Source organism: Rhinolophus sinicus, linkage group LG14 (genome assembly GCF_036562045.2).
Source record: "Rhinolophus sinicus isolate RSC01 linkage group LG14, ASM3656204v1, whole genome shotgun sequence".
Classification (NCBI taxonomy): Eukaryota; Metazoa; Chordata; class Mammalia; order Chiroptera; family Rhinolophidae; genus Rhinolophus; species Rhinolophus sinicus.
This window is the reverse complement of record NC_133763.1, coordinates 33,302,606-33,329,110: the sequence shown is the minus strand read 5'-3', so window position 1 is coordinate 33,329,110 and position 26,505 is coordinate 33,302,606. Positions and strand designations below refer to the sequence as shown.

The window sequence follows — 26,505 nt, the reverse complement described above, 5'->3', positions numbered from 1 at the left end:
CAGCAAGCCTCTCTTTCCCTTATTTAGTATAAGACATTGGAGGACTGGACTGGAGACCCAGGGAGCTGTATTCTAATTACAGGTAAATCACTATAAATATGTTGCTAAACTATTCATTTGATCTCTCTAGGACTGTTCATATTTAAAACAAGAACTTAGAAACTATATACATTTGTAGAGTTTATATATATGATCCTTTTCAGTTCTACAATTATTTTAGTGTTGTAAACAATACATGTTTGAACTTAAAATTACCAGTAATTTTCACTTAGGAAAAAATAACTTTTAAGCTGATTTTCATAGAATTGAAAAAGGTTTACCAGTGTGCTTCTCAAACTTTCCTGTCCACATGGATCTCACCCGCCAATCCTGTCAAAATGTGGATTCAACAGGTCAGAGATGGTACCAGAGACAGCTTCTCATAAGTTCCCGGGTGTTACTAACTGCGGCTAGTCTTGGGACTACATTCTGAATTGCAAGGTTCTAGGATCTGAAGAAACTGTACTGCTGACAAGCTAGGCCTGCCCACAGGAGCGACTATAATCATGTAAGGAAAACACGCCAAGAAGTCTGATGATAACATATGTCTGGGATTTGCAGTAATACGGGAGATGAGAAGTGGGTGGAGGAAACAAGAAAAGTTGTAAGTTGGTAACTCAAGCTGAATGTGGGGGTTTGTTAGTCTGCTATTTTGTGCGGGTTTGAAACCTTTCATAATGAAAAGTTAAAATTCCTTCACTAAAAATCCTACACAACACTATCACCAAATAAGGGGATAAAAACAAAGATGCCAAATACTTTGTCCATTGAAATGGGAGGAAGTTGCATGAAGGGTGGGTACAATGTGAAACTAGAAAAGATGTTTGTGTTTAAGAATCTTACACTTAACTTTGAAATACTAACAGTAGCTCCTTTTTTACCTTTTACATCTTCAGGAGAAACCTGAGACTCAAACAACTATTTATTGAAAAGAAATTAATTTAAAAAACCCTTAAAACGGGTTAAATATTATGAGATTTGATAAAGGGAGTATCAATGTCCAAACATCCTTATCTTATAAAGTATGAAAAGTGTTAGGTGGAAAAAGTAGTAAGTGCACAGGTGTTCATTATGTTTTTGTTTTTTTTCTGCATATTTGAGCATTTTTGTCCTTAATGTGAGTAATCTGACACTCTTCAACCTTTATTTTTATTTGCAAACTCTGAAGAAAAAAAAAGATTAACTTAAAGGGAATAAATATATTTAGGAGAGTAACTATAAAAATTAAGAATTTCTACAATCAAACTTCTTATAGTTAGGTGAAACAGATAAACACCTATGCAATCTCAATTTCACTAAATAATTCTGTACCCATTTCTCTGATCCCGGATGAAGGGGGTAGGGACCTCTCTACTCCTTCTGAATAGATACTTACACAGTTTGCATTGTCCGTTATTTTATAACAGAACAAACCTAAGGAACAGAACCTGTCAGAACAAACTTGACACCAATATACCTGTCTCAAAAAAGTGACCTAAAATATTTTGAGTAATACAAATAGCACCCTAATCAGAATCCTTTAAAAAGTAAGTCATAGCATCACCGATTACCCTTACATTTTTAAATACCTGTATGTATGTCTTCCCACCCAAAGCAAAAGCAAGAGGACATGTTTCTTCCCAATAATATCAAGTATGTTTGTTAAAACTAGCAATGGTTGACTAAGATTAGTAGATCTTTAGCAGACACAAAAGATGAAAGATGAAACTGCAGCAAGAGAGCATGGCAAATCCAAAAGATCTATTACTGCATAAATCTAGAAAAACAACAACAACAAAAGAGATAGAGAGAATTAACGAGCTACAATAAAAGTTCTGTCTTTAAAGCAGATTATAACAGGGTGGGAAATGTTAATTCTGTGTCCTCCTTGGGAAGCAGTCACCATCTTTTAAATTAAAAAAAACCCGCTGGTATATTTTCACAGCATCTCGGTTTATTTATGGAACAAAGCCATGGAATTGTAATATTATTACTCCTTTCCCACCCTGGCAGAGAATAAACATGAATTCAGAAGCACAGTGGAGTGAAAACAAAGAGGAGAGAGAAAAGGCAGCAGAGAAAGACAGAAGGTGAATACAGAGCTACAGAAGTGTTTATTGAGCATGCTACAGAGGTAAGCAGAGTACACACAAAAGGAAATTAAACAACCATCAAACCTCCCAACTTTGTTAGAAAATTAATTTTTAATTGTGCCGCTTTCAAACTATACTGAATTTTACATTTCTAAAGATGTAAAAACTCAACTAATAGAAAATATACATGACCATTCTGTCTACATAGATAACAGAATCTATGAATCTTGAAACTAAGTACATCAATTTCAAAAAAGTATTGGTCATTTAAACAGAATCAACAATTCAGATTGACAAGAACTGTTCAAATTAATTTGACCTGTAGATTCTGAGCCATGTTTTTATTAAAGTCAGATCTATTCCTAAATACAAAATATTTTGAAGATTTATTAAAACTGAATATTACAATGCAAGGTAAATTAAGACTAAAGGCACATAAACTTTGGTCCCACCTGGTTGTCAGTTTTAGAAAACTGCCACAAAATTAATCTTCCTGCAAATTTTTGCAGTACACTTTCTTTATCTTTGAAAAATACATGCACCAGTTCCTGAACTAGCTAGACCAGTCTTCACATGCTCAGAAATCCACAACCATATTCCAAATCTTAATTACAAACTAAGGATGGCAATATATATTTAAATGCACATAAGTCATGTCAACTCCAAAAACATCTACGAAAAATATTCAGCCACAAACAAGACATTACTTAGTGCTGACATTTATATGATACGTCCCACAAGAGTGTGTACAAAAAGGTTAAGATTCCACAATGCTTTCCACATAGGGCTCAAACTTACAGAAATCACTTTGTTGTCTTAAGAAATTAATACTCTGCATCTTGTTAATTTTAACTAATGCCTACATTCATAACTGAATCTAGACCAGAATGGTGAGATACAAAGGCCAATGTGTTTTTTTTTAAAGCAATAAAGCCTAAGGTAGTAAAAACTAAAAAAATGCTGCTTTATTCTTCCAATATCCTGTATCTTATTTGACTAAATAGAAAGAAATGTGACAAGCCAATAATTCAAAATAAATTCCAAGCAGGAGAAACAAAAACTTAACCTTTTTACACACCCCTGCCTAAACATATTGTAATTCCCATGTAACAATGTGCCCTAGACAACCAATTCCTTTTTTCTAGTAAATGCACAATAGCAACACTAGTTTTCCTTTTAAGGCACGTATGTCAACTAAGTTGAAAAAGAAAATTAACCTGAAATTTTAAACAGACAATAAAAATGGCTTCCCTATAGAACAGATGAAATACAGCAGTTAATAACTCTGCCTTTACATATGCCATTTCATTTTAGAACCAAGGAATGATAACAGCATGAAAAAAACAACAAAAAACAAAGAAACAAGGAAAAAAATCAAACTCTGGTCCCGACTATTCTGAACAGTCAATAGGTGATGACACCAAACAATGTGATTCACCTCCTATCTTCATCTCCCCTTTTTTAAATTGTTGACTTGGAGAAAGACACTCTCAGATGATGGTTTTCACCAAGGTTATAATTATGAAGATCAATCAAGGCCTGGATAGCTTCTTCCACTGTTGCCATCTGAAGAAGAGCCATTTTGTGATCTCTTCTGAAACAAAATTATAAAATTAGATACTTCATAAAAATTAGGAAAGGCTTAAATACTTGAATTTTGTCCATTTCAGAATCAAAAATTTCTATAAACAAAAAGAATACTACTTGAAGAGAACTTTTATTTCTATCCAGTGACTAATTTAAAGACAAGAAAGCTTGCTTACTGAAAAAACTTAAATGCTTTCACAGTGCCCCCAGTGTTAGCAAACAGTGTTCGTAGATCCTCTTCTGCTACTGAAGGACTAGGAAAATTGGATGGAAACAAAGAGTAAAGATTAATAATAAATTTTATATTTTAGTTCTAAAATGTATATCTTTAATAAACTTCAGCTTTAATACTTACGGGATATTGGATAGGTGAAGGGTTGCAGAAGGAGGAAAAATGTTCTGAAAATTTTTGGATCCAGGTTTCTTAAAACGATGCAGTGGGGAATTACCAAAATCCTTTGTAAGCCCTTGATCATCAAGTCCTTCTCGAGGTAGTTGTACAGTCTGATGTTTAGATAGAGTAACACGAATAATTTTTCCATACATTTTCTGTCCATTAAGATGGTTCATGGCTATAAAAAAATAAAAGAATGCCTATTTAGAAAGTTTTAACCAAGTTCAAAGCAAAAATACGTATTTCAGATTACTTTAAAAATCTGACTTCTCTGATTTTATAGTCAGTCAGGAGTTTCTAATAACTACTGGTAACAAGACTTAATTCACTTGTACTAGACAAGGCATTCTGGCAAAACAAGCTCTTTCACAGAACGAAGATCTAGATGATGAATCTTTCTTGCTTCACAACTCTGATACATCAGACACTCAGACGCCTAAGGAGGAAACTCAGCCCTCATTCATAACCTTTCCTTCCTTATGCTCCACATCCTATTGCCACATCCTACGATATTCTTCCCCCTAATCATCTCTCAAATTCATCTTTTCTCCATTTCTCCACTTTTCATTGCCACTATTTTTGATCTGGATTAACTCAATCCATTTACTAATTTGTCTTCCTGTTGTATTTTTCTTTACTTTTCTCCAATCCATTCTTATACAGAGCAGTTGGAAGACCTCTGTATATTGCAAATCTAATCACATCATTACCTATTTAAAACCCACAGGGGTAAAGTCTAAACTCATTCTTGAACACTGCTTATACCTTTCCCAGTGTGATCCTAACACATCTCTCCCACCTCTTAGAACAGGTATGTATTGATGTACAATACCAACCTCTGTGAGAGCTCAGAATAAGTGGTAAGACTCAAATGGTAAGGCAGGAACCATTCAGTCCTCATGGAACTTACGGTACCTGAGCACTGTGCTCCTTGCACTTTCTGTTCCAGGTGTACAAAACTTACTTCCTTAAACTAAATGCCAGTTTGTCTTCCCCTTAGCCCGTGTGCATGCTGTTCTATCTGTAACAATTCCCCGTCTCTTTCACTATCGCTTTTAATCTATTCATCCTTCACTGTTACTTCCTCAGGAAGGCCTTTCTCCATCCTCTGCAAAGGTTCAAAGCCTCACTAGATATTCCCCATGCAATACTCTTTACTTCTTTTTAAATGCATCACATTTGAATCTATATCTTCCTTCAGACTGTAAGGTACAGGGAGGGCAGGAATCACAGTCTCTCTCCAACACACAGCACAGTGCCTAAACACAACAAAACATTATGTAGCTACTTCTTGAAATATCAACTGGGTTATTATCAAAACTAAGTGAAGAGAACTTTGGATTGAGATTAGAGAACAGTTATATGTTTTATGTTTTATTCACTATTTACAACCACTAAAAAGACCATTTTATAAGTCATATACTTTTAACTAAATTCAAAGTCTGATTTTAACTACTAAAAGTATTAAGAATATTAATAACAGAGAGGTAAAGGCAATGTGGGAAAGTGGGTAACTAAGAACAGAATCCCTATTCTCAAAATGTTTTGAATTTGATTAGAATACACAATCTGATATAGGAGATATGAAGAATTTAAATCACACTTACTTGTATAGAATAAACCAGTTAAAATAATAGGTCTGAAAAGGAAAATGCTATAAAAGTATAAGGTACCATTCATAAAAGAATCAAAAGTAAATTCCCATTTCACTTTCTACTTCCTTAATTTGTAAAAACAAGTTTACTCTTTCTGTTTTACTACAGTCTTATATATTTGTAAGTTTTTTTCTTAGATTTTCAACTGAGACTAACAGAAAAAAATCATCTCAGGCCTGAATTTTCTCACTAGTTTCTTACACTGTATTTCACATATACATATAAATTTATGCTTACACTTATAAAATCAACTAAATTATTGATAGTGATGGTACATATACTTCTTTCATAAAACTTACTTGAATTTAAAAGAATTTTATAAGTTCTATAATTCTATTGTTTTAAGTGAACAGAACTTTGCTTATGATAAAGTGCTATTACCTCACACAAAATGTGTTTCAAGGAATGAGTTTGGGGAATAAAGTGGTATTAAGAAGTAGACTTAAGGCTATCCTAAGAAAGCAGTCTTAGTGCAGCTTTGAAGTTATGAAAAGACTGAACAAAGAACAGAGCTTTGAGACACTGATGGGCAGGAATAAGAAAATAATAAAAGGTCCTAGGCATAGTAATAAACAGGAAATGGATAGAGAAATGGGATTAAAATTGAGCAAAATATGGGCGTCCGGTTAGCTCAGTTGGTTACAGCGTGATGTTAATAACACCAAGGTTGCCGGGTCGATCCCCGCATGGGCCACTGTGCCCTCCTTAAAAAAAAAAAGTAAAATAAAAATAAAATTGAGCAAAATAACCAAACAGCTATCTGAGGAAGTGGCCAGGTAATGAGATTCTAGTCAACTAACTCTTGACAAAAGGATATGAAGTGATCTGAAGTAGATGGGGGCTCGGGGGGTGGGTGGGGGGGAGGAGGAGAGGTATTTAGAATACCATGGTTTTTAAAGAAAAAAATATTTGTCAAAAATTGAGGTACACGTAATGATTAAACAAAATGAAGCAGATTGTTTGAATTACTAATTTAAAATGAATCAAGTTTAAATAATGGGACTCATATCTTGAAATCTACTGTTCCAAGAAAATAATGGTATAAATGGACAAAGCAACCAATGATAAAGGAGAGAAAAGTAAATACTGCACAGTAGAAATGGAATTTTTGGTTGAATACAATTTTTTAACTTTTCCTAATCCATCTTTGAAGAAGCCATTAACAATGAAAAGCTAAAAGATACCAAAAATTTACAGATATAGGGTGAGTTCATGTAATGTGGAAATGGAACTATATCAATACTCAGTATCCTTTATAATTCAAAATATTCGTGTTACCTCTTCCATTTTAAAAAAATTAATCTCGACATCCACTTGTCTATTTTATTAGTCTTTTCAAATGACCCAACTAGCTGTTTTTTTTTCTCTCAACCACCTATAATTATGAATTTCTAGTATTGTTTTTATTATCTCCCTTGAGTTTATACCATTATTCTTAAAATTAAAACTTTCTGTCAAAACATTGCTTTCACGGTAACAGATCTAATTTGTATAGTACTTTATCCTTTAGCTTTACGTGATTTTAAATTCCCATTAAAATAACTTCTTGGGTAACAAAATCTACCTTAGCAGCAATGAGAAATAATAAATTATTTGCCACTACATATAGTCCAAAAACTATAAATCATACTATTAGTAAGTCAAAGCTTTAGTGAAAAGATCTTATAAAAATTAGGGCTTTTTACAAATATAAGTATTGTTAGGCACTGAATTGTATTCTATGTTGAAGCTCTACCTACCTCCCTACCTCCCCACTGACCCCCCACCGCCCTTGTGACTATTTGGAGATCAGCCTTTGAGAAGGTAAAGTTAAATGAGGTCATAAGGGTAAGGCTCTAATCCAGTTAGACAGTGTCCTTAAAAAAAGAGGAAGAGATACCAGAAAACACAGAAGAAAGGCCAGTGAGGACACAGGGAGTGGCATTCGCCAGCAAGCCAGGAAAAAAGCCCTTACCAGAAACTAAATCTGCGGGCATTTTGATCTACCAGCCTCCAGAACTGTGAGAATATAAATTTCTGCTGTTTAAGCCACTCAGTCTGTGGTATTTTGTTATGGCAGCCCAAGCAAATCAATGTGATAAAAATTAAAAATATTATTTAAAATAGTCCTTACATAAAACAAAACCAAAAACTATTCAGAAGAATTTGGCTTAATTCTACCTGAGGTACTTCTCAATCATAATGATTGTGTGTATCTTATTTATGAGGGTAATGCCACCCATAGCTCACATAATGATTAGGGGAAATATGAAATATTTGAGAATGCTTTGTTAACTATGAAGCACTGTAAAATGCTACTTACAATGTACATTAAAAACAATGGCAATGACTACCCTCATCAGACTACAGAAGTGTATGTACACACGCAGAAGAAAAAAAGATTTACTAAGCATCTATGACATGATCAGCTCTTTTACGTCTGTTCTTAAAGACAGATATCTCCATTTTAAAAAATGGAAACCCAGACGTAAGTTTTATACACTGTCTGAGCTACCACAATAGCTAACAAGAAACACTGAAATTCAAACTTATTACTCCAAAGGTAAAATGTCCAGTACATCGTGTTGTTTGTGAGTCTCTTTGGATATGATACCAAAAATACACTAGTCCTTACATCAAAAATGGCAAATTTCAAAATTAACAATGTGAATACCATCAGTCTGAAACACCATCATTCCTGAATCTCAATTAACAAATTTACAAGCTAAGAACATACTGATATTTACAGTCAATCACTCTATGAGTATGCAGTTATATTCCAGATTTACGTAATCTGAGTTTGTGTATGAAGTCAAATGAGGTATTCACTAAAATCACCAATTATTTATCTAAATAATGTAAGTGTAACTTGACTAAAGTACATTTTAAGATTCCAAAAGGCATTTTAAAAAGGGATTAATGGTGCATTTGGCACATGCGAACCCGGCATTTTTAAAATACTTTTTCCATGTGGACTCTTTCCATTACTAAATTTAGCCCAAATACTTACAAATCACATTAGAATTAAAATAACATGGCATTAATCAGGATTCATGGATTATACGAACAGTTCACTTCCATTACAGGAAGTAACCAGGAATGAAACACCAAAGATCTTTTTATAACATCAATGCCATAATTCTTACATAAAATTATTGCAATTTTGGAGCCCAAACCCCTTTCCATTAGACTGACCATGAGAAACTGCAAAAGGATAGCAGAAAAATACAAATATGTTCATCATATACAACTATTTACATTAAAATATGAAAACTGACATTTTGAGCCCTCGCTATTAAAAAAAAAGGTTTCTTACTAACATGAAAGGGTTTTGTTTTTACTCACAGATTTACATTACATATTTAAAATCAATTTGAAGATGTATAGGTAACACATGGTTTAATCTTACCAAGTTGTGATTGGTTTCCATCAGCCATCTGGATTAGAGCACTGTCTTTCTTATTGTACAAAATCTTCACACGCTGCACATCTCCATAAACACCTTTTTTGGAGCCACAGAGAGTAATCCAAAAATGGAATTAATCTGATGTGCAAGTCAGCTAAAGATCATCTTTCTGACATATTAATGAAACACCCAGACACCAACATTCTTACAAATGAATAAAGAAAGATCAAGATTTTGAACAGTGAATTTTGAAAAGAATAATTTTTGATAAACCCTCAAAGCTATGTGAATGATATTAAATTAAAGACCATGCAAAATAAATCAGCATGCATTAAAACAAATTTTGTGTCTATGGAGAGTTTTAAATAGCAAAGAAAAATAGCAAAAGATTTACTATTCAACTTTAAGCCAAAGTGCTAGCTAAATAAGAATTAAGGTGAAACAAAAATCAAATCAATAATAAAAGTATAGTGCTAACAATAACATACCGAAGAGGGTAAACAGACTTTGGGGCGTAACCATCTTTAGAAGGAGAGAAGAGCAAGCAGCGTAAGACAAGAAGAGAGAAGAGTCGAGGAAGAGCGGAGATGAACAGATCATCCATAACGAAGGGTGGTTCCCGCAGAATGGTGAGGTGGTCATGGATCATGGTTCAAGGCGGTTAATTGGGGCAAGTTGGTCCGAGGAACATTTGTTCAAGCACAGAAGCATGAACATAGGGAATGGTGACAGGGAATGAAGACAAGGACAAGGAAAATAAAGGATAAGACAGGGAAGGGAACGGGCATTTGGGAAAAGACAAGGAAGGGGAAGGTGAACACACAGGGAAAAGGATGAAATGGGGAAGGGAAACAGCAATGCAGAAGAAAAAAATAAGGAATTGGGGAACAAAAAAAAAAATAAAATATAGGTCAGTACATAGGAAATGCAGGAATTTGGTCAGAAAATGGTTGGTTTATGTACTGTACAAGAAAAACTGAGTAAAATGTAGTCATCCAAGACAAATATGGGTAAAGTACATCTATATCAAAGAGTAAATTACAGCATTTCATCTCAACATGGGGAAGGAAAGCATGCATAGGAATTTTAAACTTTGAACTTTAATTGCATAAGCATGGCTGGTTATGAAATGCAGGCAAAATTCTTAAAAGAAAAACAAAGGCACTCTGATTCAAACATTTTAGCATGCAGAACTATGAATGACAATAGTATTAAATGATAAAATAAGCTTAATGTTCGTATTAACAGAGGCCAATTAAAAATGAAACAAATATTCAAATTAGACACCGTAAACTGATACATTGAGCTTCCGACATTTCATACCAGCTTTCATAGCAATCAAAATAAAATATACCAGACATAAAATGTACAACTAAAAAAAACTCAACAATAAATTTTATTTAACAAAAAGGGGGGGATAAAGTTGAAAAATATTTTTAGAAGACAATGACTAATAACTGCAAAGAAAAAATTACTAAGAAAGACTGGAAGAGTGCCTCGTCAAGATCTTTGGAAGAACCTTCAAAGAAAAATGTATTAGAGTAATTCACATAAAATAAGATTTAAAAAAATGCAATGACACATAAGCATGAAATGAACAAGCAAATAATTAGAAAAGGCAAAGAGCAAAACTGTTTTACAGTTAAATCTGCAAATTAGATTACATTTGCCTTTGAGAACAACAAAAGGATAAAAAGCCAAACTACGGTACTTCACCATATTTTTCTTAGGAAAAATAGGTAGTTAGGTTAAAAATATATATAGATTGATATGATCGTCTAAGGAAATAAAGTATTACTTAAACAAGTACACAGATTTTATCCAGAAGTAGAAACATACAAAAAATTCTTTGACTAATGAATGTACATAAAAAGGCAAGTGCAAAATGAAATAAACATGAAAAACTTTCACAAATGAAATGGAGCTAAAGAATAAATATTAAAAATTACTTTACTAACCTCCTCATTTAAATTGCTAACCAACAGGACTGTATTGCCACCAGCTGAGACTCCAGGCATGCCCACTCGGCCAGCAGCAGCCGCGGCAGCAGCCGCTGCTGCATTTGGAATAGCCAAAGGACTCAGAGCTCCTGGAACAGCTGCAACAGGAAGCCCTAATTTTAAAATAAAGCATATTTTACGAAATACACACAAGTCGTTTACAAAAACCAATTTAAGCACGATGGCTGCATGGCTTAGGGCTGACCCTTCCAAATGGTTCCTGAAAATTAATTTTTGTAATATTTAGGAAAATGTTTGCTGGTATACAGTACTTAAAGAAAAATAAGTGGTTTCAGTGAAATCATTAAATTATTAGAACTAATACATACCTGTATTCTTAAAAATTTAAATATAAAATATTCCATTTCCTATGAAAAAGCAAACAAAAGCATAAAGAATATATTACCAAGTAAGAGACTTGAAAAATTCACTTCTGTGGTTTATAGCGAGAAGCCTAATATATTTAAAAAATCATCCTCAACATAATAGTAACTCACACTTTTTTATATAAGTGCTATCTATCTTCTTCGTAAACTCACACTTGAAATCAAACAAGCAAAATTACAGCTTATGAAACTAATAAGTCCATCAGTTCCTACGGACAGTTCACCCTGAACATGATTTAATTCAAAGGGCCTACAGAAAATGTTACCAAAATTTGTTTGCCTTAATTCCACACTTTAGTTATAACGAACATAAGTTTCTCAAATACAACACTACCCCAGCAGAATAAGAAAACGTCACTCTATCACAGGCTTGTTCAGTATTTTCTTACGCTTTGCCTACCAGTTTTAGTATTTCCTTATTTCTACTGTTCTACTTTCCAATCTTATTGTTTTATCATCTTTAAGATACTTCACTCATTTATTCTAGACAGAATTCCCTGTGTCTCAGCATCTTTTATCCACTTTTCAATTACCAATGAACTCAGAAACTTTCCATCCCTTAAATTCTTACATACCAGCTTATTTCTCAATAAATATTAGTTCACTAAAGAAATAAACATGTTTTCTTTATCCCCTTCTCATGATAAAGGAAACAAATGACATACCTGGGTAGAACTGGCCCTTAGCACTGTTATCCCATAAGCTGACGTTTTATTTCTTCTTTTCTCTTTCCAGCCTTCTTGTGTATGTCATAGAGGTGTGCTGTTTTGGTTTCAGAAACCTTTCTTTTAGCCAAGTTTTTAGCTTTTTACTTTAGAAACTACTATGACCTTTCATTGTCAGTCTGAAGGTTCTTTAAAATTCACAATTCCTTAACCTCTATACTTTTTTTTTTGACTTAATACTTTTCAATTTTTTTTCATCTCTTCTTTCTGAGTGCTCCAGTGGAACAGTATGTTTCTCATTTACAGTCTTGCTCTGGATGAGTTTTATTTTATACCTTTTTGCCCACATCATGTTTTGGAATCCCCCTTTTTACTTCTCCACTTTTCTTTTTTAGAATTTACTTTCTATTTTGGAAAATTTCCAAGATATACAAAAATAAAGAGACTAGAACAATGAACCCCATGTACCCATTACACTGGTTAAACAATTATTAGCTCATGGCCAATCTTCTTTCACCCATTCACCAATTTTATTTTTAAAGTAAATCCCAGAAATAAGGATCTAGTTTTAAAAGAGAAGCTTATGTTTAGTATTCATGCATAGTAGTCTTTAATGCCTTTTTGGATCTACCAGTGTGGATTCTTTAACCAAGTATTCTACGGCATTACTCACTTCTCCATGTTAAATACCATAGCTCTCACTCCTCTTTATAGACTGTTTCCATTTAACATTCAGTTGGTACCACCATTTGATGCCGATGTCAAGTATAACATAAAGATACATTCCTAACTCCTACACATGCACTCACCTTTGTTTTTGCATACTCTTAGAAAGTGACTCCCTCCCTCTTTTCTTAAAACATTGTTTTTCCATAGTTTCACATAGCTTTGGCTGAATATCATCCAACTAAAGTTGACAACAACACAATTATTTAACACTGGCAGAAACTCCGGGTGTAGGCATTGCATTGTCAAATCATTCCTATTTCCCTGCCTTTAAGATATTTTAGTAGAAAAAGTAACTTAAAATTCTGTTAAGTTCCTCGGTCTTAATGGCATACAGTTGATGGCGCATGGGCGTACACACGTGCATGCACACACACACACACACACACACACACACACACACACCCCTACCCATGAAGAAAAAAGTTCATTGTCAATCCTCAAATTCCTGTTTAGCAATAAAAGCTATTTTTAAAAAATCCATCAAAGCCATTTTACTGGCTTTTACACAGGCACAGAAAAAAATTAATTTCTGGTTTCATTTTCAATTCTAACAGGCAAGAAGCAATAATTCTCAAGGCCTACCTGGCCAGAAAAACTTCACTGACAAACTAATTAGAATTAGTTATCAAAATTAATCTCACAAAGCTCCTAATCCTTAGCATTTTCTCTATACATTTAACCCTTACGAACATGTTTATTAAAATATTTTGTATCTCCTCCTACTTATCTACAAGAGTCGTCTTGAACTGTTTCCCACATTGAAGTTCTCTTACTACACCTTTTTTTCCTCCCTCCCCCGTCCCATTTTTCAGCCATTCATTTCTAACATTTAAATCCCTCTTTCTGACTTCATTCTTCCAATTTCCTAATTTTCCTTCTCCCATACAACCACTGCACCACTTTTGGCCTTCATGGTGATGAGGAGGCCCCTTTCTATCCTCCCTTGGCTTGATTTTACTATGTAGTCAGTGTTCTAGCTTACTTCTTACTAATCCGGGAGTGCTCTACAATGCCAGGCTTGGATAATTCAACCTTATATTCTCACTATGCTTTCATCTGGGTTTGTGAAGTACTAAGAGTGAAGCACGCACGCGTGCACACACACACACACACCGAAACTGATTCCACAAACAGTCTGTTATGCAACACTAGATTTCCTAGTCTATTCTCAAGTTCCCTAAATTTCCCACTGATTTAAGTCCTGTATCCCACTCTCAACCTCATCATGTTCAGCAAGCAGCTTGTAAGACTGAGATAGGAATTCCCTCAATTTTTTCAATCAATTTCAAGTCCTCTCTTCTTTCATCTGTCCCTCCTTTTCCTTTCCTTCATAAAGATAAAGAATGGTGAAAAGAAGATGGACTATAAAGCCAGTGATTTTATTTGTGGTTCCAGCTCTGCCCCTCCATTTCCATGTGAGCTTGATAAAAATCCCTTCCAGTTCTCACAATGATCCTAAAAAGTATCTCTGTATTTTTCTAGACTCCAACATTTCCACTATACTCTTGGTCCAATTCATTATAATTAATTCTAAAACTGAAGCTAGCCTTAAAAACAATTACTAGCTAATATGAAATGAGCATTCATTATATGCCAGGCATTGTACAAAGGTCATTGAACATTAACATTTAATCCTCACAATAGTCAGGGGTTGCTATGATTATATCCATGTGGATATATCCATGTGGTTTCCACATGTGGAAACCAAGACAGTGAAGTCGAGTCAGATTTTGAACTCAGGATATTTGGATTTGAAGTCCATACTCTTAGTGATTATGCATATTTCCTCACTATAAACATTTCCCCTTCGGCCCTCCTTTACTCCTAAACTACCATCCAATTTCTCCTTTCTTTCTATATAGCAGTTCTTGGAAGACTGAATACTTTCTTATACTGACACCCTCAATCCATTATAATTTGATTTATACATACTCTTGTAAACAATCTTATGGAAACAAGTGAATAGGCACTTCTAATTTTAATCCCTTTTATTTTATCCCTCAATTTCGTGCCTATTTTACCCACAGTATAAACGTGTACTGTTTAGTTTCCATTTCAAGTCTTTAACCCTTTTCCTCTTATACTTTGGGAATCTTAAACCAAATTTTAAATATCACACCTCTGGCCTCCAAATTCACAACCCACGGAATGCTTGTTCCAAGTCTTAGGCTGGATTTCCTACTGTCTAGTTGACTCCTCCACAAGTTTAATTCTTCATAAGGAATCTTATCAATAAGATGTCATATTGTTACTTTGTTTAATTTTTTCATTTGTTTTCATTCTCATTTCATGTTTCTACTTTAGATTCACAATTACCTTAGACAATTACCTTATTATTCTTAGGTCTCTGTAGTGCCTAGCACAACGCTAAAATGACTGTTGAATAAAGCAATAAATGAATAAACCAGGATGCCACTGAGGTGAGGAAGAATCCTGTTAGGGACGTGAAATACACATACTCATTATTTAAGAAGGCTATCAAAAAATCTAGCAAGTGGAGCAAATAGGAAAGGTAGATTCAGAGAGAATGCCACTTTTAAATTAAAATCAAAATCAACAGGAAAAATATATAGAGAAACTAAAAGGAAATAGAAATGTGAAGTTAGGGAAAACTCAGGGGAAAAAAATCAAGAAAACAATCTAAATTAAATTTCTTATATGTATTAATTGTTTTCTTGGTGTATCTTTCAAGAACTAGTAAAAACTGCATAATTTTTACCTCCTTCAGATAAAGAAACATGTTATACTATAGTCACAAACATATATAATTTTTCTTCTACTAATTGCAGAAGCAGCAGTAATATACTTTAGAAGGCTTTTATTTTAGCCATATCGTATATATAAAACTGTCAAATCTTAAAAAAAAAAAATCACAAAAATTTTCCAAAATAAAATATACAGTCTGATTTTATTTAAACCTATGTTCTGTACCCAAAGGATGGAGTCTATTACCACAGAATTCAAGCTGGTTAGCCTTAAAAATATGAACATTTGGATGAACAGAAGTCTTCAAATATTTCTCATGGAAAAGGAGAAGGTAAATATAGGATTAATAAAAATAAGAAATTTCTTAACACTACAGCTGAAAACAATAAAAATGGGTGAATGTAAAAGTTCAGTTCAAGCAAAGACAATGTGATCATCCATTAAAAACTATATGAAAATCCTGTCCTGAATAGTTAAAAGGTGACCTATGGATAACGTTTTAGTCTAAGTAATAAGCTTATTCCATTTGAGAATGCTGGTGAGTCAGAAATGTTTGTATAACATCTGTGACCCATCACACAAACATACTTCTTTTGCTCTGAATACAAATAATTCCAGATTTAAACACTTAAATATTACTTACAATGGACTAAAGAGTTAAACAAATTCTCTAAACGTTATTGCTTCAAGTTAGTTCGAGATTCAGAACTTACAAAATTTTACCTACTGAGAGAAACTACCTCAACTCTTGCAACTTCTTTTCTAAAGAGATTTTAAAGACTTAAAAATTAGTATTTTTAAAATTCAGCCACAGCAAAATGAAAGATAGTTCAATAATCCAAAGTACTCAACATCACTTTTAAAAAATGCACATATGAAGAAGTAGACATCTCCCAACTATAACTTCTTACTGCTTAGCCGTTAAAACAAATAAAATGAGAAAACCAAACTTACCGGACAGTGAATTAGTACAGGGTATGTTCATATGACTTCTCACCAAAAATTTCTGATTTATGTTCAACATGATAAAATATTGTTTTAATCACATTTTTTTGTATTTTGATATTACAGCATTTGGTGATACACTTTGAAAATCTATGTTATTTAATATTTCTGAGAACTATTTCTAGGATGTTTGTGTATTTATAAATATTTTGGTCTTTCTTGAAGGATAGCTTTGTTTTTACTTGCAGGATAGTCTGCAACTGATGAGTTATTTGGTTTGACTTCATGGTCATAATTCTTTTTCGCTATAATTAGCCTTATTAATGGAATATTATAGAGTTTTGCAAAATTAAGATTTGGGTAAGTTTTAACATATATTTTGTGAAAACCTGAAAATATAAATTCAGTTTACTATATTTTCGCTTGCATGTCATATATACTATATATGTATTATATCTATGTATTAGGTTGGTGCGAAAGTAATTGCGGTTTAAAGGGTTAAACATAACTGCAAAAACCGCAACTACTTTTGCACCAACCCAATATTATATCTATGTATAAAACATATATGGTATATACATATATACCATATATGTTATACATATGTATTCCTATTTGGTTGCAATTTTGAATGGAGATAAGAACAAGACTCACTTTTGGTTCTATAATCATAAACAGATTAAATACTAAATGGACTTGGCAACAAAAAAATCGTCATGGCAATAGAATATATCTTAGTATATGGAAAAAAGTACAGGACTTACATATTTACTACATGTATGACATTATTCTATATTAACTCCACAGAGAAAAAGAAAGCAGGCTAAAAAGTCCAGCTAACCTATAGTACATTTTATTCTATCGTTTATTAGTTAGGAGCGTGGACTTTGGAGCCAGTACTGTCTCCGAGTACTGTCTGGCTCTGAGTGCTGTCACAGCCACTCACTAATTATGGAAATCTGAGCAAACTGCTAATCTCTTTGTGTCTCAGTTTCTAAATCGGTAAAATGGGGGCAATAAGGGTAACTTCATTTAAGGATGATGTGAGAACTCAAAAATAAAGGGCTAAGAACAATGCCTGGCACATAACACATTCAATAAATGGTTAGCTATTATTAGTATCCATACCCATTCTAAAACATAGTATTTCCCACAAAATATATAACATGAAGAACTCTAAGCAATAGCAGTGGAATCTAACTCATTTTAAACTAACCCCAAAAGATGTATCTAAGCATTTAGAGTGGAGCCAAATTTTTATAGGGAGAGCAAATGGTGGTATAAAAAACAGCTAATCCCTAATCAATACCAATTATCCAAAAGACCCCACTCCTTAGGAACTGCTATATGTGTTTAATATATTTTTTTAATCAGCATTCTTTTTAGAAAAGTCTATTTAATTGCCAACATTAAAGTAATTAACTGAAAGTAGCCTTACAAACTCATGAAAATATCAAGTAATAATTTTGTTCTCCTTAACCTCTGGAGCTACTGAATGATTCAGTAAGAAACATACAGGAATTTCCAAAAAGCATTCATGTTTGGAGAACACTGAAACCTTGAATAGCCCAAATTTATTAAAAATATCTAAAAGACAACAATGAAAGAATATATCTTATTTCCTAAAAACAAAAAATACACACGCAAAAGGAAAAACATAGGCATCATTCAAATATATTTTAAGAAAATATACAAGTACTGCACTATTAGCTCACTGCAATAATACTAATTAATTTCCAATCAGTCTGGCTTAGTAAAAGTTTTCCCCTCATCACTCCACTGTAATAGCAGTATTTCATAAAAGATGTTTTTACTGTACATCTTACAGAATCATAAGCAAAAAAAAAATAAACAGGCAGAGATAGTATGTACACGGGTACAAGAAAAAGAACACTTGAGAAATGTTAATCCTTTGATTGAGTAAATAATTCACATTCTTATCTGGAGGTTATTTTTTTCTCATAACTAGCTATAACAGAGAAGTGATTTATGTGGTGTATTGGTACTGAGAAAATTCTAATCTTCCTGGTTATTTTATGGGGATAAATTTGTTTTCGAGGGGAAAAAAGCATCTTAATTTTAATCAGTTTAGTTCTTTACTCACCCACCCGTTTCCTTTTTGGGGGCCATTGGGCAAGACAAAAAAAAACCCCAAAAAAACAATTATTACATAAATAAAACTCATCACCGCTAGGCTAACCACTCGGACTACCAGAAACCAGAAGCAACCAACAGTCTCTAAAGATGAAAGCAGAAGTTGGGAAGAATGTAGGCTGTACCCATTCATGAACTAGTTTAAATAATTAACTAAAAAACGAAAGCTGGATAGCAACACCATCCACTAAATTAGCAAATAAATACAAGAATTAACTGTCCTGCAAAATCTGCTTTACTAGGTAAATAGCCCTAGTTGATGAAAGAAATTCTACTTTACACAATGTGATGTATAGATGATGTATTACAGAACTGTACACCTGAAACCTATGTAACTTTACTAACCATTGTTGCCCAATAAACTAATTAAAAAAAGAAAATAAAGAAATTCTACTTTATAAAGATTTTCAACTAATGTAGAAGGAATGTGTACATTAGGGAGGGAAAAAGCAACAGCTGCACCCCCCATGTGAAATAAATTAAGGCAGCAATCGTTAGTGGATACTAAAACTATTAGTACAGAAATATAATGGAAGGATCAGAATGTTACTACCTGAACCCACAATCAATCTAAAAGCATCACTAAAATCAGGAAAACCAGATGTTTTATGCTTCCTACTGAGATACAATACGAAGCACAAGGAACACCTATAAAGTATTCTGCTTAAACAAATATAAACAACAGAATCTGAATCTAATCAAGCTTTTGGACCTAAATGCTAGTTTACGTAAAAGATGCAGTGGATGGAAAAAAAAAATTAAAGTGACACTACAAGGAAACAGTGAGACCAATCCAGACTGTGGGACTTTAAAAAAGAACAACTGGGTTTCTTCAGTAAGTCAGTGGAACTGGGGGGTGGAGGTCGGGGGTGGAGGGAGAAAACAGCAGGAAATGGATTTGATCAAGACTAGTTTGGTTGTACTTTAAAGTCACCTGACTAAGTATCACTGGAAGCAAATAAACGTACAAAGATTTATTTAGTTACCATCCCAGAAGACATGAGCTCACTAAAACAATATTCAATGGCAGCGACAAGGGGTGTTTGAAGAATACTTTAAAGAGCAAAACAGTAAGTGGTTCCTGATGAAGATCAAAATATCCACCACACGTATCAAAAAAGTTACAGAAATGTCCTATAAATGGATACTTTTACATTGAGATGAATTACAGTGGTACCTCTGTTTTCGAATGTAATCCATTCCGGAAGACTGTTCGAGTTCTGAAACGTTCGAAAACAGCTGACAGCTAGGCCTCAGGATCTTGCACTCAGCGGAAGCCACGTAACATGTTCAACTTCCGAGGTGTGTTGGAGAACCGAAGCATTTAGATCCGGGTTTACGGAGTTCGTAAACCGAAATGTTCGTCAACGGAGACATTCGAAAACCGAGGTACTACTGTACTTAAAAATACTTTTCCATAAACTGGCCAGTCTAAAATGTGTGAATAAAGATGAAACATCAGCTCATATCAAATGTAAACATGATACTTAATACCTATTTTACATGTATTGAACATCCCAACAAAATATATAACATGAAGAATCCTGACAACCAATTCAGAGACTTATAAATACCTAATAAGAACTTAAAAATTATAAAGTAGATCACAAAATAAAAACTAAAATAAGAATCTGACAGTCGTATCAAATGAAGATCCTAACAAATTAAAAAAGAATATTCAACGCTGTTAGAGGGGAAAAGTGGAATAGCCAGCCTTATGTACCATTCATGTTTAAATTATCACCGTCTAGAAAGAAATTTGCAGTAAGAATCAGAAAACTTAAAACATTTTCTTTGACCCAATAAACTAATAATTCTAATTCTAGGAATCTAGCCTAAGGAAATAGTTTGAGATAGAAAAACATTGTTGTGTACAGGGTGTTTTTCACATGCCACTCATATGAATAAAAAATATGGAAGCAGACTAAATGTCCAACAAAGTTACTTTCTAAAAAAGTATGATATATCCACTATCACACTATTCAGCTATTAAAATTACCATTCCCCCCAAAAAATCTTAGTAAAATGACAATTACAATATAACACAAAAATGCAAATACAGTGATTTTAATTTTGTATTTACATAGGAAAAAACATATATACCAAACTCTAACAGTGGTTATCTCTTGTAAATTATCCAAACTACTCGAGTCCATTATTTGATTTGTAAAACTTATAAATTCTCCTACTTTCAAAAACTTTTTTAGGATAAAATAAAAAGCCCAGTTATATATAACAAGATGCAAAACTTATTAAAACGGGTAAATGATGAAGTTATTTAGTAAAGGAAGGTGATTTCACACATTTTCACCCGTCACAAAATGTTTTCTTTTTACGTATTAGGCAGAATGAAGAAACAAAAATACATTACATTAAAATATTCAACACAGAGCTGGAAAGAAACTGGACAATTTATTAAGAACTGAGCAACTTTACGCATATGCTTTTTATGCAAAAATGTAGAACTGGAAAAAAATAAAGGCACAGAGTAAGATAGAAACTAGTTATGCCAAGGTTTCACAATTTTTTATGAGACTTTTAATTATTACTTTTTAAAAAAATTCACCAAGGACATGAGATTGCAAGGAAGGTGGTGATGAATTCCCTAGGAGAAAAAAAACCAGGTGACTTTTAACTGTGACGCTCCACCCAGAAATCAAATACAAATACATCTAACCTTACCCCAATGGGCAAAGGCACAAAGCTCCTGTGTTTGATGGTACCTGAAGTTTCTTGGTATTTTACCCTTATTTCTTTAATGAGTTGAATTTTTTAACTTCTCAGAAAACTATATATAAAATATTGATGTTATCTTCTACTTTGTTGGGTATCTTAAGGATTAAATAATGTATCTGCCAAGTCCCTAGCGGAATGCCTAGGACTTAGAAACTATTTAATAAATGTTGATTCTTTTCTCTTCAATAAAATAATACAATTTCTATCAGTAAAGAATTTAAGAATCTATAGTAATAATTATAAGAAAAGGCCTTGTATAACTCATACGGTCCCACTCGACTTTACCTTTAAAAACAGCACACCATGAAATTGTCAATATTAACTTATAAGGTAAGTTAAGAATAACTTACCTTATAAGTTATTATTAAACTAGGAATATAAAGTGATAGAGACTGTCAGGAAAGAATGTTATAAACCTAAAGCATCTATTATAGTCATGATGAACAGCTATAGCTTTTGTAGATGTAAAAGAAAATCAGAATAAAGGGTCAGTTTTGTCTGAAGTCACCAGAATTAATTTCAAATATCAATTGCTTCTCTTGTGCATTAGTGTCTCTGTTCATATATGCATCACTTATATTACTACATATTTACAAATGGAGAGCACAAATGTTACATATCCATAGCAAATAAATGTCTATTTCAAGAATTACTCGATTATAATGCTTTTCCTTTTTTTTTTTTGACAGACATAAACTAAACTGTAAAAGCTAGTTTGGGACTCATTCATCTTGAGTTCCACATGGACAGAAACTCTGAATATAAACTTACAAATGTCAGAAATCAAGAATTTCCCATCCACATCCAATAAAAGAAACTGCAAAATTTTATCTTATGTTATAAATCATTTCACTCATTTTATTTACAAAATAACATTTTCCCCATTTTTTCTTCATCTTGATTCCATTAACTATTAGCTGCACATTTTGTATTTTTTTGTTAAGTGGGTCAAATTCATTGTAGTACAAGGTGAAATAGAAATGATTAAGACAAAATCAAATAAATACCAAAATAAATTTTATAGAAAATTCTCGTTTAAATTGTTTTTTTTTTAAAGAGAGGCCATAATACTCCTTACTCCCATTATATTTTTTGTCTGTTAACGTGTTTCTATGCAGTTTTAAAACAATCAGATTAGCTCTAAAGAATATGCACAAGGGATCTAGACTTAGACTTCGACGTAGACAGTGTGACATCAAGTTTAAAGTGTAAATATTTTATTAAGAACTCAACACTATTTCACTAGAGTTTTGCTTCTTTTATTTGGGAAAGTGAGAAAGATGAGCATAGTGAAAGACTGAACTGATACAATTTTAATATAACTGAGGAAGAACAATTTAGGTTTTCCCCAACAGAATTCATAAGCCTTCTTACCTGAGAAAAAGAAAACGTAACTCAATTTCTTAAATTCCAAAATGGGGGAATCATACTTACTGGTGGTTTAACAGTCATTTTCTCATTTGGCAACATGGGAGAAAAGTGGTATAGACAATAAAAGTCATACCTAAGAGGGATGTCTCCTTGGCAAATGCTGCAGCAATAGCTGGGTCCAATGCAGGTTGTCCATCCCCAGATGGAAGGTCAGGTCGAGTATAATCCCTACTTTTATCATTGTTGTATTTTACATTCAAATTCACAAGTTTGGAAAAATCAATCCTTAGAGTACAGCAAGCATTATAAATATTCTGACCATCTAGGGCCTGTAAAAATGAGTAAAGTATATCATCAATATTAAGGAACTAAAGTTTACAAAAGGTAGGACTTTGACAATAAAACTCAACAATGAAAACCTGCACATAAAAGTCACCAGGAAAGGGATTAAATGTCATACATCATTCTTTGCTATGCCAGCTGTACATGTATTAGTTTTCAAAAATACTATCTTCTTGAAATACAAAGCGCCACTTAAATCTAAAATACAACCAGTTAAGCACATGTGATAATACTTTTAATTAAAAAAAACTGCAAATAATTTAATTTTAAAAGACTAACAAGGGTCACTAGTTAGTAGTCCTTCCAAAGTAGTACCATAATAGCCTACACGATAATTTTACTATATATTTTTCGGCTGTGTGGCAATACTTATAAGAATTGGTATAGTTTTATAATGTAATTTCTGTTTGAGGCACTTCAAGCCAAATAAATATCACTATGATGAACAGCAATTCCCATGAAATGGGCAAAAGCCATTATCTTCCTTTAGCCTGAAGTGTCTAACCGAGTAAGAATAATTTGTTGAATTAGCAAATACAACGACATCCCAGTAGTTCTGGAGTAGAAGAGTGCCAGCTCTAGAGTTTAAGTCTACACTCAATTAGATCATCTTGAGCAAATTACTTAACCTCTCTGACTCTCAGTCTTTCTTAATCTGAAAACCAGAGATGATAATGACTGCCATGCTTCCTCACGGATTATGTGGATTAAATAAGAGATTATATATACGAAGGTACATCATGAATTATGAAGAACTATGCTGCTGTTATGATTATTGTATTTTTTTTCCTGTTCCTATATAACCACCGTATCTACTCCAGCTAGATGTAAACCTGGAACAAACTAGAGAATAGGGAAATTTATTGTTAATTTTTCATTAGAATAAACCTTTACTGTATACCCGGGGTGCCAAAAGAAAATGTATACAAGTGGACACTTTGGTCAACATTGCTCTAGCAGTAGTTGGCTGTCATCAGAAATGCTTGGACACTGGTGGTAACCATTTTGAGCACCTCATGTGTTTGCAAAATTCCAAGAAATAAGAGTAGCACACAAATCAGTCTTGTGTTCAGCAATCAGGATTGCAGTGATCTTGCTGGAGCACAGAATTCTGACTGGAAAAGCTCAAGTCAATATGCAGAAAGACCGCTCAAACGTGTCTACTCACAGGGAAAGTTGAGAACAAACAAAAATAATCAGGAAAAACATTTTCATAGTAAATATTAAGAATTATGGCTAAAACATAGTAAAACTTAGGAAAGATGTTAGACATAGAATGCATAAACATCATAATGAAACACTACATATGAATTAAAAACAGGGAAAGTCACAATAAAACTATTTCCATTTTATTTCACTGCTGTTTACTATTTATCTATGTCTCTTACTTTTCTGAGAAGATTGCCGGGGGTCACTGACTTAGCAGATGCTCAGGGAAATCTTAGGCTCCAAACTCTTTAAATATCTACCTTTAGCTAGTCACAAAAAATTTACCAAATCAAGTACATAAAGTTTCATCATACTAATAAAACACTTCAAACTAATTAGTTACCAATATAAAACCACTCCAGACTACTAGATAATGGAGGATTTTCCTAAAACATCCTGAAATCATTAGTTTCATCTTAAATCCTGCAACCATACGCATGAGGAATGCATAGATTGTATAGATTGTAAATACTAAAAAGATGTACAATTAGGCAGATGTCAAGGAGAATTGAATCTCTGCCTAAGAAAATAGAAAAGGATCATTTCATTAGGTCTCTCACAGACTCTGCAAAAAGCAATGAGTATTAGGTACGAAGGAATGAATAGCATGATCTTACTGCTGCAAATATTTTACCTCATGTTTATTGTTACTATTAAATAATTAATGAAATACAATTTCCTAGAAGGAATCATTAATGAGAAACAATCCACTTGTACGCTAAAATAAAATGATCATTTTAAAGGACTTCCAAAAGACACTAGCACTATTCAGTGCCAACTATAGATATTCCTAATGGGTAATGCTCCTGAAAAGCTGTTTTTAGTAACATACAAACAAAAAGAGCTGTTTTCTACTCATGTGTGTTATAATTTTAGGACTGTATAATACAAATAATTTTAAAGTCTGGGCGCAAAGCAGATCACATCATAATAGGTTACTCACTATTAAAAAAGACTAGGATATTTCTGATGTATCTGGTAATACTATTTCTCGAAAATATGGCAACTGAACTAGATAGTCATGGTAAGGCTTATTTTTTTGCTCAGTACACTGCTTGCCAATAAACAAGATTTTCAAAAAAGGCATTAGGGCGTTTTCTTTAATAACTGTGAGGACCACTTAAAATATTTACTTCTTATTTAATAATTATGATTGTTACTATGACTTGTGATTATCACTGTACATGTCAACTCTCAATATACACATTACCTTTTGATATTGACTAAAGAGGTTTTTAAAAAGACTGTTCTGAAACATATACAAATTCATGAGATTGTTGCAGTACTTTTCCCTCCAACCGTCACTAACAAATCTCCATTGTTAATCTGCTTTTTTGCTGAGTTGTTATTCTGTAGCAAAATGCTAGGGGGAAAAAAATTCCTATTTACTGAAAGTAACTGCCAATAATAATAACTAGTATATGGAAAGAGTTTGGCTCTGTCACTCAAGCTGCATTTACTAGCAATGGTTCCCACAGCTTTCAAAAACGAACAAAACAAAACAAAAAAACCCCAACCAGCCAACCAACCCACCCCAGAGTACTGGGCTCCCAACTCCAAAGATTATGATTTGTTAGTTCATGATGGCCTAAGCTTATTTTAAAATAAGCAATCTATATGACAAAAACATAGGTGGGCTATGGACCATACTTTTTAAAGTATGGTCCATAAATTCTCTTCCCCCGCAAACCTGAAGGTACACTTTGCCTGTTAAATGAATTCCCAGTGTTTAAGAGACATTTTTTCATCTCTCATTCATTCGAAAAATTATCACTAGAAGTAGAGAAGTAGGCTTGAGATTTTCTTCCCAAACTCTTATTCTTTGCCTCTAATTTTTACATGACCTCCATTGTTTTAACAAGCATAAAAATGTGACAACTAAATTACAAAGTTTAGAACCAACTGACTTTATAATATATTGAGAAAGGCGGGAAGAGACCTGTGACACATCAGGTGCCGGGAAAGTTGTGACATGGGAGGAAAAAAATCCCAATACCTATAATATGCCATATATTGTGCTACGTTCTAGGACTACAGAAGAGAGCAAAGCAGACATGCTACCCACTCTTATATAACTTACAGTCCAACAGAAAAAATATCATACATCATATTTACAATTACTTATAAATA

At 33.2% G+C, this 26,505-nt stretch overlaps 1 protein-coding gene across 4 annotated transcripts in view; it reads right to left on the bottom strand.

The window, feature by feature from the left end:
- Nucleotides 1-2,113: 2,113 nt before the first annotated feature.
- The window catches only part of PTBP2 (polypyrimidine tract binding protein 2), a 68,629-nt gene continuing 44,237 nt past the window's right edge, over nucleotides 2,114-26,505 (bottom strand). The window contains exons 8-14 of one of the 4 annotated variants that reach the window (XM_019747019.2): nucleotides 22,958-23,153; nucleotides 11,091-11,245; nucleotides 9,621-9,654; nucleotides 9,136-9,228; nucleotides 4,054-4,270; nucleotides 3,875-3,952; nucleotides 2,114-3,705 (exon numbers count right to left, since the gene is read on the bottom strand). In XM_019747019.2, coding sequence (XP_019602578.1) covers nucleotides 3,573-3,705; nucleotides 3,875-3,952; nucleotides 4,054-4,270; nucleotides 9,136-9,228; nucleotides 9,621-9,654; nucleotides 11,091-11,245; nucleotides 22,958-23,153 — 906 coding nt within the window. In that variant the 3' untranslated portion in view covers nucleotides 2,114-3,572. The remainder of the gene's footprint in view (nucleotides 3,706-3,874; nucleotides 3,953-4,053; nucleotides 4,271-9,135; nucleotides 9,229-9,620; nucleotides 9,655-11,090; nucleotides 11,246-22,957; nucleotides 23,154-26,505) is intronic. The other 3 variants (XM_019747020.2, XM_019747021.2, XM_019747022.2) reach the window with 3 other exon arrangements.